Raw genomic sequence first — 19592 nt, forward strand, 5'->3', positions numbered from 1 at the left:
CCCCCCAGTGTAAGAAAAGCCTTTAGATAGTGATAACATGATAGTATCAGTTGACTTCAAAGGCACAGTTTCTCAGTAGACTAATTAAAGGATCCTTGAGACATCCACTGGTGTGAGAGATACTCTCACCCACCCACCCCCCGCTCTCTTTCACTCTCTGCGTTTCTCCTCCCCCACCATCGCTCTCTCTATGCCTTTCTCTCCACGTCCACCGTATCTCTCTCTCTCTCTCTCTCTCCCTGAAAATAACTATTGTTTATTTCCTTGTTTATCTCAGCGATCTGACTCGCAATTGGCTCAGGCCAATCCATGCATGGTCTATGGTTGTTGGTGTATCAATGATTCATTCTTACGTAATCACCCATTTCAAAGGCAGACACATTCAATGTGGAGTGTAATGCTTTCAAAGTAATTTGGTTTAACTAACAACTGCAGTTTCTAAGTACTGTAGTAGTCAGGCACTATTGAAGAGTGTTGAGCTCATTATTTAGAAATACAATACCAGTGCTTCTACTACTGGTTCCTCTTAGGGGCTATTTGAAAAATGAACTTATTTGGCATGGGTTCATAGTCCATGTCATTTTCTCTTTTAAGAACCCCTCATCCCTCCTCCCACTGCCCTGAGCCCTTTTCTCTAAATGACTATGCTTACACTATATTCTATTCTCTTTACTACATAACCACATACTTGTTTCCAATTAATCCCCACTACCACCCAGGACCATTAGTCACTTAGCTATGTAGCATGGCCTAGTGTTTCATTGAGTTGACACTGCATATAAGGGGCTGGGTCATTTTTTTCTTTCCCAATTATTATTTTTTAGCTCAGACATTTGTACTTTGCCATTTAACGACTCTCTCAGCATGCATTTCACCCAGGTTTGAGTGATCCAGTCACTGGTCCTGTTGGTGCATTAGCAGCATTAGTCATAACACGCTGACGGCTTTAGTTAACGTGTCAACGTGTGCCATTTAGCTGGGGCATGTTAGACTATTTTTCACCAGATTGGTTGACATGGCATCCTACTCAGTTGTCAGTTGTCAGTCAGTTGACATTTCTACAGGCCGGAGCATGGTTTCCCTCAAACAGGCCAGTCTCACAGCATCCACACCTCCCAGAGAAGTCACGGCGAGACGTTTATGAGCCCTAGCTGCTTCTCATCAGCAGCTGTGCTAAGTGGTTGGGATTTGCTCTAAGTGTGTCAGCTGGCGTTAATGACTTGCAGTTTTCAGCAGGGTTTATCCATTCAAATCAACTCTGGGGAAGGGATCTCTCCAGTCCGATAATTCAATTATTATTTAATAACATTGAATCTAGGTACGCTCCACAAGAGCAAGTCTTTGAATAGGGCTGGCACTGAAAATCCAGCTGCATGTGGTGTCCAACCAAGGACCTGTTTTCTGTGACTAATGGTCTACTGTAATCTCATTTAGTGATGTTGCACTGGATACCTTTCTTCTGTGACAAACGTATTTGCCGACCATTGCTAAAATCGTATCTACTCTCTGCTCACTGTTTTAACTACAGACACTGAGACACTGATATCAAGTACATTGTTGTGCCATTCTTTGTGTTTGTGTCTGTGTGATTGTGTTTGAAAGTTGAAAGCGGTTTTGTATTGGAACATTTGTATTGCTGGTACATGCCATTTGAAGTGCATTGCTCTATTCCAACATAATATAATGATAAGATGACACCAATGATAGTATAAACTTAGTTTGTACTATACTGTATACTGTAAGGTTAGCTCTCACTGAAGCTGTAACTGAGAATATATGTGGTGAGGAGCTCTCCATGGTGCTTTAACTTCTCTTTGACTCCAGCATATTTTCTGTATGTTTTGTTCAAAGGCCCCTAGATGTTCTACAACAAAGAGACAATCATGCATATGAGAATTAATGCAGAATCCCTATCAAGGCCATTTCCCTACATTTTCAATAGTATTATTCTGTTCATCAGTCAGTTACAAGTCTAACAAAATGGTGAATGTGATAAATACTAGAAATGTGAAGCGGGTCAACAAAAACAACACACACTCTTGTCCAATAAGCAGCATTGCGATCAAAGACAAAGTCGCATTTTAATCCAGTTTGATTTGGCATTCTCAGCACAATCATATCTCCTGGTATTTTGCACGGCTATTTCACAGAAATGATCAAAAGCTGTGATTGTATAAGCTGGAATTGAACCTCCAGTATAACGTTTACATTGGCAAGATCTCTATCCCAGGCTTAACAACACAGGGTGGTGAGTTCACAAGGAAGATTAAAAGCCGAATTGCAACACTTCATGCAGCTGAAACTACAGTATGTGGCTGTAAGGATTTGTAGCATTTGGATGATTCGTTATGTCCCCAGCTTTGTTGTTTTTGTTTGTGTTTTTCAGTCTTTCCTCTGTCGGGATGTCGATAATTTGAGACGATTTTGAATCGATTATGTGAAGCGTTCAGTCAGAAGTAATACCGTAGCTATTGGATTTGTCTGTTTTGTAATCCTCCCCATATTTGAAATAGATAATTTATAGAAGGTTGCTCTACCACACCCTGGCCCCGTTCTTCAATTATTTCACTGACTTAAGAATCTGAAATGTTGTCAGTCTTCCTTTCTTTGAAAATTATTCACAGAAAAGTCCATAATGAAATAGAGAGAAGTAAGTAGGAATTCGGCGGTGGTGTAGAGGTCTAATGCCTAATTGGATACCAAATTGGGAGAGAGCGGGAAGAATCTGAAAATTAAATTAAAAATAAAAAAAGTTTTTTTTTATTTTTTTTACTTCCAACAAATAAGGACTGGACTTTAGACATGAAGTTATCACCACATTTGCATATATTAAATTATTCACAGAACAAAAACCTGATATGTACAGTGTAAAACAGTTATACTGACTCCATACACTCAACGGTGTTTCCTTTGCAGGATATTTGACTGTCACCATAGAACCCCTGCCTCCTGTGGTTGTGGGAGAGACTGTGACACTGAAGTGCAACTTCAAGACAGATGGGAGACTTCGAGAGATCGTCTGGTACAGGGTGAGTAGAGCGGCCTCTTCTACCTACCTGTGGTGTACTGGATGTGGCACACACACACACACACACACACAGCACTGTTGCTTCTCAAATGTGATGCCTCATCATTTCCTTCTACAGTATGCACAGCTCAGCTAACACTGAACCTAAGCTGCTTGCCATTACCAATTTCTGTCACACTTATGAAGAATAAGGAATAGGTGACATGGTTACTTGGTGTCAAAGTTCAATTTGATAGAAGAATCAATTAATTTCTTCAGCTGTAGAGGAGGAGACTGGCTGTCGGTTGGGATCCTGGTTTCTCTGTTGACTGGCCACTGCTCTCCTGCTTCCCAGCTAGTCTGCAACTACTACAGATCCCAGCTGGGACACTACACTGAGTAAATGCTGGACACAATATGCTTGGGAAAGAAGCCTGTCTTGGTCCTACAGCCTGCGATACTGGCCTTTATATTGTATCTGTGGTGTTTGTGCACGTGATGCGTGTTGTTTGAAGCAGTTTTCCTCTTAATGCGTCATTGCTGCCTGAGCCCAAATGTCAACCTTGGATTGCAAACAGGTCTGGGCTTGGTGAGCTAGTGACCAGATCCAGTATCAGTGTGGAACTGTAAATCCAAACATAAACACACTTGAATAAGTTCGCAGTGATATACTCTACATTTATTGCTGTCTCTTTCACCCCACTGTGCCTCAACATAGCTCATTGCTCATCTAGGCAACAGTATATTGCTCCGGCTGCGATGCTGTGTGGGCGGGGCAAATCTGTTAGATTCTGTTTTTTTCATATTCATCTTCTTAAAAGAAAACGGTGTCTCCAGGCTCATCTTCACATGCCGACATTTCAGCAATAGATCAAATGACACTTTACATGTTGTGCTCAGTATCATACATGCCATTGGACACTGGAAACTTCACAGGATCAGGAAGGGATTTAAAGGTAGGGTGTGGTTTAAATTGATCACTTGTGGTCATGTGAATACACTCATAATCGTGTCTCAGTGGTTGAATGTTTTTTTGCATTTTTTAATATAGGGCTGTGACAAACATACAGTAGCAGATTCTGAACGTGTTCTAAATATAAAGCATTGCCATGACTCAGTGGGCTTTGACAATAACACAGCTATTTACACAGTCAAAATGTCACGTTGTGGAGACTAGTTGGTAAGATAAACGTTTATAGAATTTGATTTTACTTGATCATTTTTAATGAAGTCCATATTGGCAGCTGGAGTCTGAAAGTGGACCTCAGAGCATTAAGCTGTCCACATCAAGCTTATTTGCAAGTGAGGAAAAACGAAAAAGAGGCTGTTACAAGAACCTGTCTCATCTCTCCTGACACCACTGCTCTGAGAAACCACTTGTAAAATTATAAAACAATTATCCACACTTGGCGGCTGCCAAAGTTTTTTTAATCTCTGCCTTTTGTTTGACTAAACAGTTCACTACCCCCCCAGACTGAACTGGCGTTGACACTCACCTGGAGAACAGCCATATCTAATCAAGGTCTGGCCAAGGAGAATGGGGCAGAATGGACTGAAGATCTCATTCATTACTAGGGTGCTGTTATCTTGACGGATTATGTTTGAGGATTTTTTTTTTCTTACTGCACACTGGAGCCCAGCCTGCCTCTTCACACCAACACATCCGCAGCACAGCCCGCTCCACTCAAGATAATCAAGATTGCTTTTGAGAAGCTTTCAAGCTGGCCTGCTTGTAGCCTATCCCGTAGAGAGATAAAAGTAATTTCGTCCAGAAACCACTTTAGTTCCTTGGTTTTGTTTGATAGTTGGCTTTACTTGTTCTATTTTGTTTTTAAGTTAAATTCAGAATATGCATGAGGAATTACAAATAAATTATTACCAGCGGAATGGTCATGTGAAATTAATTTGTATTACCCAGCAAAGAGCAAAATAGATGAAAAGAGGGTTTGATACAAGGGCTCACTCACAACGAGCGTTGTTAAGATATTTTCCATATAAGGAATGCAGTTACATCGCAGTGTAAGTCAGAGCTCTAATGCTCCCAAGTCAGGCACATCAAAGCAACTGGAGTGCCTGTGATTTTACACTTGGGGCCGACATCCAAGGTTGTTTTTTTTTCCGTGCTGCGAATTCCGAAGATTAGGCACTGTGGCTATGCCATCAAGCTGTCTTTTGTGTAATAATGGCATGTCGTACTACATTGAGAAGGAGAGAGAGATCGAAGGCGGGGGGGGGGGCTTCCCAGGCTGCCCTAGCAGTTTGCTTCAGGATCAGAGTGAACATGGCGGGGGTACTCCTTGCTGTGCTTGTTCTCCTGATTAGGTCACTCTAATGAAGGGGTACGGACCGCTCCTGACACTGTGGCTGGCGACCGATGACACCGCGAGGATTCCGGCTGGCTGCCTGCTGACTGCCACTCCGCATTACGCTTTAATAGTCCAGCAGGTTAAACCTCCATCTCTGTTTCAAACCCAGCCCCCAACCGTCCACCACACACACACACACACACTCACTCACTCTGCACTGTTATAGGGTCATCTCTCCGGCCGGAGGGGCCCACTAGCCCTGTGTCGGCCGTTTACAATTGATCCGCTTGTAAGGCTTAGCTTCCCACCATGCATGTGAAGTAACAATTCTGATGCGCCAGCAGGCTAATGTTTCGGCGTTCGCCGGTTAATCCCGCTCTGCGCCTGACTGAGCTTTGTCCTGCTCGCCCCTCCAAGTCTGAGGGATGTCAGGAAATGAGGAGAAAACCTAATAGTGTTGTCATGGAGACCACTTTTCATGCTCACCGTGATTTTATTGATATTCCGTATGTATCGCATGTGTTTCAGGAATTTCAAATAACACATTTTGACAGCCTTGGTACTGCAGTGATGATGCTGCCACCACTGTCTGTCAGAGTGACCTTCGGGTTCCTGCTCACCTCCCTGGCCAAGCCCATCTTCCCTGATTACTCAGTTTGGCCAATCGGCCACATCTAGGAAGAGTCTTGGTGGTTTCAAACCTCTACCATTTATGAATGACTGTGCTCTTTGGGACCTGTAGAGCTGCAGATATTTTTCTGTACCCTTCTCCAGATCTATGCCTTAACACAATCCTGTTTCTGAGGTCTGCAGATAATTCCTTTGACCCCATGGCTTGGAGTTTGCTCTGACATGCATTGTCAACTGTGGGACCTTATATAGGCAGGTGTTGGCAATCCACAATCATGTCCAATCAACTGAATTTACCACAGGTGGACTCCAATTAAGTTGTAGAAACATCTCAAGCAGTATCATTGGAAACAAAATGCACCTCAGCTCACTTTTGGGCATGATATCAAAGGGTGTGCACACTTGTGTACATATGATATTTTACATTTAGGCCCAAATCCTCAAAGAATAGATTGCTCCCGCTAATAGCTCCATATTTTGCACAACAATTGCAACGGCAATCTGCTCCAGTTTAGCACGATATCCACAAAAGATTTTTCTCTAATGATATGCCCGGGCAAACACGCCCACAAATGTACCAACTGTGTGCAATTTTGCATGATTGCAATTAGCCATGTACGCGTTCTTGCGCATGCCTGGCATGACGGTGCCTTGGTCTGGCTACAATAACTGCTGCCATGATCCCTGGAGAGCCCGGGCATGTCAGCCTCTTATACTGTATGTGTTGCACTTACTACCAGTTGAATGCAATTTGTTCTTGTATAAAGATACAAGATCTTGGATATAGTTAGATCTTTCCCCAGTTTTACAAGCTTTTTTCCATATTTCGGGACAGATTGGATCATAATGAAAACGACAGACCACACTTTTTTGCAGAAAATATGTATGAAAGTATGTTTCTGTGCATCGCAGCTGGTTCAATTTATTTTTTAAATCCCCCTCTATATATATTTCGCCCTTAATATCATCCAATATCAATTCAATATCATTCAAACTTCACAAGTTCTGTGGAGAGACAGAAGGAGAGAGTACGCACTGACTCCTGCAGTTAATACCTATTTTCAAAAGCGGTATTTGCACCTCTCTAACCACGTGTGGCAGTTAGCTCATGGTCTTTGTGGATCAGACGCAAGGCTTATTTGGGGCAATTTTACACGGAAGTACCTAATTTACATACATTCAAATGAGCCTGGCTCAGCGGTGGAACTATTTGCTCATCGGTGCAGTTTGCAATACTTCTCAACCTTTGCATGTGCTTTGTGGATTGGATGCTATTTTTTGTGTCATTTGCATGGGTTTTGCCGCTGCAAAAGCCGTGCAATCCTTTTGTGGTTTTGGCCCTTAGATTTTTTATTAATTAGCACTAATGTCTAAAAACCTGTTTTCACTTTGTCATTATGGGCTATTTTGTGTAGAGTTTTGAGACAAAAAATGAACACAGTCTATTGTAGAATAAGTCTGTAACGTAATAAAACATGGAGAAGGTTAAAGGGGTGTGCACACTTTCTGGCTTGGCTGTTCGGATCAGTAGTTTAATGGAAAATATCTTTGGACGATCTGAATTTCTGCCACAAATTCCACCCACTGCTCAGTATCAAAGATTTTGATATGGGGAGCGTTTGGTCAGACATGTGTCTTCCTTTCACGTAAATTGACAGTGCAGAGTCTCAAGCAGGAAATTACTTTAATTTTCATGTTCATTGTCCACCTGATGAAATCCAGAGAGCGAATTACTTTGACCCCTGGTTGTTGGCGTGTGCGCGTTGCTTTTTTCGTCCATCACCAGAGCCAACACCACCTGGGGGCGCTCGCCACAAATACATTTTGCCTTGTACATTTATAAAAATTAAATCTATCTCTAGATTAGTAGTCCATTCTACACCTGAGCCCATCTATTTATTAAAGCCACCAGGTTCAGAGCTTACAATTATCATTATATCATTATATGGTCGTTATATTCACAACATAGATCAGATGACAACAACTCTACTCATCAGATGAGGAGATCAGACTCAACCTCACATACTCCCCATCTGAACAGTAACAGAATAGTAGACAGAGTATTTAGTACTATCAAACTACCTAAACAAGAGTCATCTGGTTCATGACTTATCACATGGCTCTTATTTAGATAGTTCAGTCATCTTGTATAGATCAGAAAGAGAGTATGGCAAGATCATATGTTTTCCAACTGTGACAATGTTATTCTTCAGATGAGTCTGTGAGGCTGTGCCAGTCAGTGCAGAGCAGCTTTCTCTCTCTCTACTTCCATGATCAACGTTGCGTCACACAGAGAGAGGCTCGCGCTTGTGACGTAACAGAGCCTCTCTGAAAGGCTCAGACGCAAGCGGCCTACTCCCCTCTGTAAATCATGTCCTGATTCGTCCATCATGGAAATAATCCTTGAACGGTGGTGCTAGACAGTTGCTGCCCACACAGACCCCCCCCATGCACACCAGTCTGTCCCAATACTCCCCACTAATAACAAACTGGAGCACTCAGGTAGTCTGCACTTTTTAATGTTGACTGACGTTTCGACTTTCATTTTCCTCAGAGTCAACACAAATGACTTGGACTCGGAAGATGAAAGTCGAAAAGTCAGTCAACATTAAAACGTGCAGACTACCTGAGTATTCCAGTTTGAGTTATTTTGGGTAGTCCTATGGAAATGCCCAAGTAAACTTTTCTGCATATTATATATTGTCCTCAGCACCAACACCTGTTGAGCCTCTACTGAGAACTTGGCTGAAGCGTGACAAACTCCAGTCTTTGGACTCCCCACCCGGGGAGGACTGGCCATTGGGAGCACCGGGAAATTTTTTTCTCGGTGGCCTGGCGCACCAACTGGCCTGGCCTGCGGTGAATGGCCTGCCCCCACCCCCAGTCAACAAATCACGCAGCACCCCCCCCCCCCCCCGCCGTCAACAAACAAAACTGAAGGTGTTCCATCGGGGCTTAACTTGTGGCTCATGTCTCACAAATCCAATTTAAACAGCTGACTTTGAAAAAGCACAAGACTGTGGCTATATGCAAATGAAGTGTTTCTTGGCCAACTGCAAGGTTGGCCATCGGGAGTCTCGACCCAAAGGTGTTGTGTTCTTCTCTGCGTTAATCCTGTTCCCTCGCTTCAGAAACACACACACCAGACTTCATATTATTCAAAATACCAGTTTGAAAAACTCTGAGACAGGGTTGCCTGGGCAACAGGAATCTGAACAGAGCAAGCGAGCGCTCTCTACTCTCCCCGCTCCTGTGGGGTTTTTATGTGTCAAACTTCCTGCTGCCAGCACACCCCACCCCCCAAAGTGTAACTGTGTCATTTTGGAACGCTTCTCTGCTCAATTATTATTATTTTTTCTATTGTCCTAGGATGAATGTGAATAATGTGCATGAGATAAAAATAATCCTTCCTTTGCAACAACCCCATGCGTTGATGGAAATGAGATTGCATTCAGAAACACGCTGGCTCATTTCAACACATCAGCAGCCATTTCTAGACCCATAAAAGCATTGGTTCGTTGGGTACAGTGCACACTGTATCAACTGGACGTCAAGTGCTATTGAACGCAACTCACATTGATCCAGACCAATGGCCATTTGTTCCAGCGTTGAAGTTTTCCATCGTGCCTTCATGATGTTTACTGGCCCGTTTGTATCCCAAGCAGGCCCATTAGGGCTGTGTTGCACAGGAACAATGGCGAATCTGGCGACCAATGGCCCAAGTAATTGTTTGACAGATGTTTGCAGACAATTTAGCATTTGTGTAATGCACTTTAATTGTGGGAGGTGTTACTATTACGTCCATAATGTGTCCTTTGCCCTCCCTGACTTAGCGTCTGTAATGGTATGTAGAATTACGTAGATATAATACCAATGAACATTGTTTTGCTATGCTAATTATCCAACAGTAGCCTACTGATTCCCAAAGTAGCCTTGAGATGGACTCACCTGGATAGAGGAAACAAGGGAGGCCAAAATCAACCTGGCGAAGAGCTGTGACCTCAGAACTGAAAACATGTAACCTAACTTGGGCGAGCCACAACATTCTGCACAGGATAAGACCAGATGGAAGCAGATAGTCACAGCCTTGTGTTCCTCAAGGAACGAAGAAGATTAAGTAAGTAAGTACTGACAGAGGACATACGGTACAGACCGCAGGGCCAGCGGTTCGAATCCCGGCTCTTCCTGTCCAAATGTCGAAGTGTCCTTGAGCAAGACACTGAACCCTAAATTGCTCGCAATGTGCAGGTAAGCACCTTGCATTGCAACTGCTGCCAAGTTGTGTGCGAATGGGTGAATGAGAGGCCATTGTAAAGCCCTTTGGATATAAGTGCAGTCCATTTACCATTCCTACAGCAAGAAGCAGACAAAGACTCATTTTGATGTGTTTTTTTTGGACACGAGACAACGACCTAATGTAACAACAACTCGGGTGAAAATGTGCAGATGTGTGCATATTAGAAAAGAGATTGTGCTAAAGCAAACCCGGCTCCTGTGGCTTGTTCCTTTAACTAAGACAGACGAGTCTGTCATCTCTATCAGACTGCAGCTCTATGGTGAGCCCTGCCCCAAGGGGTAGATGAGATAAAGAGATGGATCACTGCTCCACAACCTCCCCCTTTGAGGACGCCGACGGGGCAAATAAGACGCCTGTTACACATGAAATGATAATTACACACTTCGCTTGCATTTTTCATTTTGCTGCCGCTAATGTCAACACTGGGACCTACGAACGCTGGAATCAGCAGTGCCTTTAGAAAATAAAGCTTAACTTTTTTTTCTTTTCAATTTCGTTACCATTGAATGAGTACAGTCCCTGCGCCTGAATTTGTCTTGAATCCTGAGGTATCTACTGTAATCCAGAAATCCCCCCTAACAAGTCTGATTACTGCACCTGCTTAATTACACCAAGTCACCATAAACCAAAATACACTAAGGAAACATGTGGAGGGATTATGTTCCTCCCAGGCTATACCCCTGTGCCTTATCCTCTCCCCATTTATAAGTAAAATACAGGTTAAAAATAATAATAAAAAATGAATTGCCTTGTTCATTTACATACTAGAAGGAATCTGTTTCAGTGCAACGGTGCATGGTGTATGTATACAATGCAAATATATTTTAGGCTTGTTATTTATTTATTTATTTATTTATTGCTATACCAAGACCAAATCAAACAAGAATGTTCAATTGAACAACAAGTGATGTGATGCACAGTACTGTAGACATGTCAATCTATGTACAGTATAGTAGTAGTAGTAGTAGTAGTATAGTAGGTACAAATACAGTCTACAATAACAATTTTTTTAATTATTGCATCTGACTCATATTATTGCACTCTGACTCCACATGTGTATAGAGTAGTAGGCCTATGTATATCGGTATTTGTACTGTATATATATATATATATATGTGCTTGTTTGTGTAAGTGTGTATTTGTACTGTATGTATACTGTATGTCCCTGTTTGTGTGTGTGTATGTGTGTGTGCACATATGTTATTCACGTTGTCTTTGGAGGAACGTAGAGCTATGCCTGTTTTTGTTTGTCTTTCTCTTGCTTCTGTTCTCTTCTGTTGCTTACTTTGGTTGTTATATGTCTTTTGAATAGTGTCTTGTAAGCCCATATGGGCTGGGCTTTGTGAAGCATGACACTCTAATACAATGTATCAATCAATCAATCAATCATATTAAATGAGAACCTGGAGAATGAGGAATATTGCTGTGCCCTGTTGCTCCCAAATAAAGCTCCCTAGAAACAGACTTTCTAAATCCAATTGTGTTATTACATAATGATCAAACATGAGAGTGATTACTTAACAATTAGGAGTGGATCAGGGTCAGGTTGTAATATTTTCACGCTGATTTTCCTGGCAGCAGAGTCACTTTCACTTTCTCACAGTCCCATATGCAGTGGTACAATGTCCCTCTTTCCTCATTACACTTAATACAGGCATCAGGAATGTTATCATTAAACTTGTATGAACCATGTATGTTCGCATCAGCCACTTATATTGTAGGAGTTTCAGGCTACTGTTGACTGTCTGTCTCTGAGCCTCCTCACACGCCTCACTCCAGTCTTCTAAAGATATGTCCTCCTCCATCTTGACTACCCGAAGCAAGACACTGGAGCACTCATATAGTCTACACGTTTATTGCAAACAGGTAGCAAACAGGGTGACTAACGTTTCGACATCCGTCTTCTTCAGAGTCAAATGCAGAACAAAGGAAAAGGCGGGGTATATATATATCCTCCCACATAATCGGATAATTGGCAGCCATCTTGAAAGAAAAAATAAATAATATGATAATATGTATGGTACATCAAATAGAACAATCAATAATAAAGGTAGTGGCATTCATCGCAATTAACTCAAACAGCAATAATCACAAATAGAAACAATACATATCATTGCTTATAAATATTTACATGTTCTGGATATTGGTTCCCACGGTAACCTACCTAAACAAAACAAGGCAAAACAAAACAAAAGAGACCATTAGAGGAAACAGGAGAGGCTTGGTTGGTCATTAACTCCATCAGAGGTAGCTGTATTAAGGGTATATCCAAAAGGCTTCCCTGCGTAATAATTTATTGATGATATTGCTACCCCTTGGGGTGGCATTTGCGGTTTGCAGCGACTTGATTATTTTCTCCATGGCATTAACCCGTTCTAAATTTTCACCTGCTTAAGTTTCCATCGAGACCAGGCGGGTTTGAAATGAGTTAACCGTGCTTCGCAGGGCATCCACTGAAGCTTGCAGAGGTTTTACAGATTCTTGAATTAAGGTAGACATATCTTCCTTAAAGTTGTCATGCTGTTTTGCCAGCTCCGAGATTAGCTTGGGCACAGAGAGTATGTCTTCAGCCGCGACATCGTCTTCATCTGACTGGCTAACATTAGCCTTTGAGGTGGAAGCTGCGGCCATTGTCGCCAGCTGCTCAAGCTACTTTTAGCTTTCGCAGCTGGATCCGACTGATTGGCTTTAGTGTTTGGCATACCTTGCTTGAAACTGGGTTAAATACTTATGTTGACCATTTTAGGGTGTTCTGTGAGATATTCGCTATATATTAGGGATGGGACGGTTACCGGTGTCACGGTGAACCGTGGTGAACCGCGGTGAACCGCGGTGAAAACAGTACAACCGGTTACATTTTCATTTATCAAGATAACCGTGCATACAAATAAAAAAAAGATAACCGTGCATGACTACATCACTGAAAAATCATACTAAATGCTGTCTGACTTTGAAAAACATGCTAAATGCTTTCTGACCCTCATCCCCGTTCAATTTACGAGGAAAAGCCACACAGGTAGCAGCACGTAGGTGGAGTTTTGACTTCAGGCGAAAACAACAACACTAGCAGCATGGCCGAAAGTGAGATGCATTTTGGCAGAGAGAATGGCTGAGTGCACAAAGCGATCTAACAAATGCTAAGGCGTGGTTACATTTCACAAAAGTGAAAGAAAAGGAGGAGGCGAAATGCAACCTGTGCTCTAAGATATTTTCCTGCAAGGGGGGAAATACAACATCTATGCTAAAGAACTTAAATGGTGCCCATCAGATTAGAATTGGGACTTGCACTACATTTGATGTCTCAAAGTGCGAGACAGACCAACTCCCTCGTCCTCTTCTACTACCCCAGGTATGCATGCTGTGCGCACCTCAATAAGTCCCGTTGGTTGACATTGACAGTACTTAAATCTAGTGCTAGATATCTTCTTTGCTAGCTAGATTCCCTCTGTCATCAGCTTGCTAAAGCTATAACTTACAGTGGTTCATTCATTAGACTAGTAGTAACGTACTGCAGCTAGCCAGCTATACCTAAAGTTGGCTACCATTAGCTTGCTAGCTCGGTGCAGTGAAGTTACGTTACTGGTGAATGAATGAATGACCACTGTAGTCAAGTTATTCTACGACGTTTTTGTAGCCTTTAGCAAGCGGATGACAGGGAATCTAGCTTGCAAAGAACACATCTAGATTTAAGGACTGTCAATGTCAACGTAAAATAGCCTAATAGTGTATAGCATAGCAATTGCATGTACAATGCTATAGCACTAGCTGGTTAACGTTAGCAAGCTGCAGTGCTCATCATGTCATGTTGTTGCTGTTATTGCTGTGTAAAGTATACTGTAGTGAGGGGAACAGAGTGGGAGAGAGGGAGATGGAGATAGAGGGAGGGAGGAAGAGAGGGAAGAAGGGGATGGAAAGAGGGAGGGAGATTAGTCCTCATTCCTGAACATTTTCTTAAGTGTCTTCTTAAATGTCTTCTTATGAACTTCGTAAGACCAACCCTAAGAAAGATCCCCGCCGGATTCATGAATGGGTGGAAATGTGTTCCTAAACCGCCAGTGTTCTCAGCTGTGCTCCACTTCTTAAGTTGAATGCGCGTTCTCGTACACCTGCATTTGCATACATAAACGCCCCGCCAGCTCCTTACTAAAGGGTCGTGTGCACACAAAATCCCCAGACAGCGCGGAAAAAGTTTAGACGTTCCTAATTGACTTTTTCTCCAATACAAAATAACAAAAGTAAACCAGACGGTAGGCTATATATGGACTTTTAATACAATATGCAAAATATATAGCCTACATGAAAGGGATTGGATGTGCTGAGAGCAGATTGAATTGTAGCCTACAGTTTAGTTACTGTAAATGCATGAGTACTTATGGATCTTGATAGGCCCTTATGTAGGACCATATGATATATTTTAGTTATGTATATTCACATATAAGTATTTACAGAATGTAGATGTGTCCATTCTGACGACTATGGAATATACAGTAAGGTGCTGTTGTGCTGAGTCTGAGTATAGCGACTGAGTTTAGTGCTTATTTATTAATTCACTGCCATTTGCAGTGTTTGTGTAGCCTAGTGCTTTTATTTATTTTAGGACACTGCAATGCCTTGTAGAATCATGATTGTGAAACGTAATTGGAAATGATACAAATATCCTCGTATTTATGATAATTATTATTCAAGCCTAGGATGTCTGTAGAATTGATGTGAACGCAATCACCTCGGATTTCTCATAAATTCAGCCCTTGCAAACGGGCGCACTCCAATCTTGCCTACCTACAACTGCATTTCCGCATTCTTAAATCCTGTTCTTAGATAAGAACAAATCCGAGATAAGAAACCATTCAGGAATGCCAGAATTGTCCCGGGAACTTTGTAAGTGGAGTTATGAAGTAATGTATTCTTAACTTCTTCTTAACTGCGTTCAGGAATGAGGTCCATTGTCTTTTGCTAAAAACTGTTTAGTTAAGAGCAGCCATTTGTTATGTAATGGTGTGTTGTTATGTTATTATGTAAAGCATAGCCCATAGGCTACTTTATTTCATTTATATGCAGTATAATTTTTTTGTTGTCTTTTCACGTTATGCCCTATGCATCAGTAGTGTCACAAATTAACAATACCAATTCAGTTCTTTTAAGAATTTATAGTTGTCTTGTCTTTCCATCAAATAGTAGAAAAGTAGGGTATTGATAGTGGGATCGATAAAGACTCGAATTGTTAAGCAGTCTCAATAATAGTATCAGTATCGATAAAAATTTACGAGACCCATCCCTAACCGTGATAAAACCGCGAACCGTGATAATTTTGGTCACTATAACCGTGATAGGAAAATTTCCAACCGTCCCATCCCTACTATATACCAGTGCAAAAATTAAAGAATTGTCGGGAGCACCTCTTTGCTGCGACTACCTCCTATGTCGCCATACCTGAAGTCCTGAAATAGATTAGTTGGTTGAAGAATTTGATCCAGACAATTGCTTTACAACATACAATAATATAACTCTTGCATTTTTTTTCTGTGTGTGTGTGTGTGTGTGTGGTGTATGTGTGCTCATGATGGGCAGTCTTTTCATGGGGACAGTGTTCATACCCAAGCGACAGCGTCGTCAGCAGCTTGGACACTGGCGATTTCAGAGCAGCTTTGACATGGGAATCGTGCTGGGTCCTGAATTCCAGCTCTGCAGAACACCCAGCAGGGGGGAAACGCACACGCTGACAAGCCCAGATTGTACGATCCTTTGCGTTATACAGTAGGAGATTCAACCTGATGCACAGAGAACGGAGGAGAATAGTGCACTTATGATTGGTTTGCCATGATTCATCTGTTGGATTTGCAATGTATTTCCTCAGAATTATGGGGAAAAGGAATGCATTTACTGGTAATTCTCATCTTTATACATCCCGCGGTCTCCCTCCATCCCTGGAATTACCTACATCCAGAACATCACAGGGAGCAGCGGTTTGAAGACAGGTAACGTTTGATGTGTGATAAGCCGAAGTGGGCTGGCAGGCAGAAAGGTGCATTATAAAACCATCAAATATACCATCCTGGTTAGTTCCACCCACAAAGACAGACATTTCCAAAAAGAACAGATTTGCCCATTTCAGTTAATATATATATATATTTTTTTTTTTCCATAGACAACGGTGATATCCAGGACGGCCGTGTGTCGCGGTGCCACGCGAGACCATGAACAAGATGAACACGTGTATTACTAATTTCATGGTCCCCATCTGCCCCCATAGCAGATAGTGCTGGATGTGACAGGGAGTGGCTCATTTCAGAGCGGCAGGGTAGTCAGCCCTGTAGCTGAGGAGAAACAATTAAGGAAATCCCGCCAACCCCCACCCCCACCCCCTGGTGGCTGGAGAGCTTGTGGGGAGAGATGGGTTTTATAATAGATTTGTGTCGCTGTAAAATGAGACTCCGACCTCTGGTTGCGATGGCGCTGGGAGACATGTGAGGAAGAGGATCTGAGACGCAGTCCCCAAGGGGTTAAAGGTGATTCATTGAGGACATCATTCTCTCTTCTAGCGTGAGTCGCATCGTTGGCTATGACAGCTAACTGTACTCGTCATGACAGTTATCACTGAAGAGCCTCTCCGGACGGTGTTAAGGAAAAAGATTGCATCTGTGCAATCATAGCTGGTTCAAAGGAGGGGGGAGCTCAGACCCAGGCTAGCGGCCTTGAGAGTGTGGATGCAAGCGACTGTACAGTAGCTGGTATAGTAGACGTTTAAACAGACCTCACATTCAGATAGATAGAAGCCTTAATTTAGAGAGGCAACATACTGAGACCATGTCTCTTTTACAGATGTGCCCTGCTTGCAGACAACAGCAATACAGTAGCAGAGTACAGAAAAATACAAGAACAGTGACAGCATGCAGACAACAATGACAGTGTACAAACGTACAGTTAATTAATACTGTAATACAGTAGTATGCAAAAGTAGTAACAAAGTACAGGGGTACATAGTAGAATAATTATAAAAGTACAGTAAGGAAATGATTATCGTCAATGGCATTTATAAACTACCGTCCCATAGGTATCAGCTAAAAAATCAACAAACATGCTGTTTCAAATATGAAATAATCTCAATCATGCAAGCTTGTTCATGAGTGACTATGAACCCAATAGCACAAAATATAGTATTTTCTAAAACTAGAGGGAAATATCTGTCTTCTTTTCTTTTTTATAATCATCAATCCCCTACCTTACCTTGAGCTTCTCTTGAGTTGTCTTTGAAATAATATGGCACTGTGTGGGTGTTTGTGGAGATAGTGTTCTAAAAACAAACCAAAAACAACAATTGTCTTATCATTAATCATCTGCAAGCAGAAGGCCACAATGTAGTCATTCAGCTTGGCTGGCTCTATCCACAATGACTACCAATGATCAGTTAAAGGAGTCACATTAAACAGCAAAGTGTGTGTGGAATGAACAAAATGACGTCTAGTTTTTGCCCCCCATTTTTTTTTTTTTATCATTATAGCATGCAGCCTTTTCGTGAGTCCCGGGTTTGAGTCACAAGGTTATCTCAGTGACATTTTCATTAACAGTCAACCCAGGATGTTTGTGAATGTCACAGAAAGGGAAAACATTCCTCAAGGCTTTTTCCTTTTACAGATTCTCACAGAAAGAGTCTCTGGCGGGTTTCAAAACCCAACTTGTCTGACCTTCGAGCATTAATGCGCAAGGCTACTAGATACTCACTATTCTGTAAATAGTTTCCATCTGAAATACAAGCATCCTTGTCTGTGCTGTAAACTTTGCCTACCAGGGACTCCTTCATGGACGAGGACATACACGAAACATGTTTGAAAATCATGACAATTACAAAGCAGAAACATCTCTGTTGGGCCAGCTGAAATCTTACTCTGTGCCTCTAATAGGTAGATAGATATCTTACTCTGTGCCCAGGGTGGCTACGGCACACTGAGATAATAAAGCCTGAGTTAAATTGATCTATTGCTGGACTCAGACCATCATCAATTATAAACAGAGGTTTTACACTGTAAAACATCAATGCTTCTGCTATGGTAATGCACACGTGGAGATACACAGATGCGCTATTGTCATATCAGGCGTGACAAATACATAAGTCAAGCTTTATAAAGCATCCAGGTGATACTATTATTAATATTAAAGGCTCATGTGATGATTTAATCACATTGAAAGTAGGGGCATGATTATTATTATGTAAATCCAATACAACTGCCTGTATTGATGTTGAAATGTATTCAAACGATTTCAGGGAGTGCTACTAATTCCTGGTGTGATCCTGCAGATTAGCCTCCGAGCCTAACAAAGACATCTGTTTAATTCAGGCTTCCTTGGCCTCCCCCCCCCCCCCCCCCCCCCCGCTGATGCAGCCCATGTTCTCTTGCTCTCGATCGATCAGCCACAGAGACAAAGTGTTATGTTAGTGGTCCCATTACTATGGAATGGAGCTATTGACAAAGCTGGGCGTAGGCGTAAGGCACAGCACGGGCCGTTAGAATAGTTCGAATAAAAAATGTATGGTTTCCACTTCATTGAGAATAAAGTGAAATGTCTAGGGAGTGTACGATCTAGATCACATTCCTCTCAGAACGACAGGGTTGACACACTGGTTCCAGCGAAGGGGACTCAATGAATCAAAGTGAATGTATTTGTTTAGCTGAATCCCTCGTCAAAAGCTTTACTAATGTTCCAGCCCTCGGGGTAAATGGAAACTCTGGTATACACCATCACACAATCACACACGTCAACTCTTGATATATAACAGGTCAGATTCCAAGGTTTTACCTCAGCTTGGTCCTCTAGTTAGATTATGATTAGGTGTAATGTGCCTACCATAGATACAGTAGCTAAGTGTGTAGATAGCCGTTTGAGTGTGCCTTGAGAGCTGGAAAGACATTGGCTGGGTTTCCCGATAAAGAACCTTCTTAAGGAACCCTTCTTAAGCAACCCTTTTTAAGAAGTACTTTGGAGTTAAGTGCTTCTTAACTCGTTCAGGAAACACGGCCATTATTGTTTGATAAAGGTGTTAACAATTCCTAACGAATTAGACAAAGCTTCCTGCTGCTACCATAGTAAATGAGTCCCACCCCCGCCAAAGAATCCGACAGTCGAGCGGTGCCCTATTTAAGATGAAAGCTTGTTTCTTCCGCCTTGGTTTCATGTGGTTGTTTCTTTACCATGGGGAAGTTGCCTTGTTTCTCCATGTTGAGCTCTGTTTAAGAACACAGCTTCTTACCGGAGACACACTATGCACTGCTGCCTCCGCCCCAGCGACAGGGCAGGGCGAGAAGTCATTTTCAGGCTGGCATCCAACTGAAAGCAGTATTGAAAACAATAAATGACA

General features: G+C 42.1%; 1 protein-coding gene across 1 annotated transcript in view; it reads left to right on the forward strand.

The window, feature by feature from the left end:
- The window catches only part of igsf21a (immunoglobin superfamily, member 21a), a gene marked incomplete at both ends in the record, with an annotated part of 170059 nt that overhangs the window by 63615 nt on the left and 86852 nt on the right, over positions 1-19592 (forward strand). Inside the window, one exon of the mRNA XM_084440727.1 lies at positions 2917-3029. Within this exon, the coding sequence (XP_084296853.1) occupies positions 2917-3029 (113 nt within the window). The remainder of the gene's footprint in view (positions 1-2916; positions 3030-19592) is intronic.

The sequence above is a fragment of the Borostomias antarcticus genome (assembly GCF_949987555.1).
Source record: "Borostomias antarcticus genome assembly, chromosome: 7".
Taxonomy (NCBI): domain Eukaryota; kingdom Metazoa; phylum Chordata; class Actinopteri; order Stomiiformes; family Stomiidae; genus Borostomias; species Borostomias antarcticus.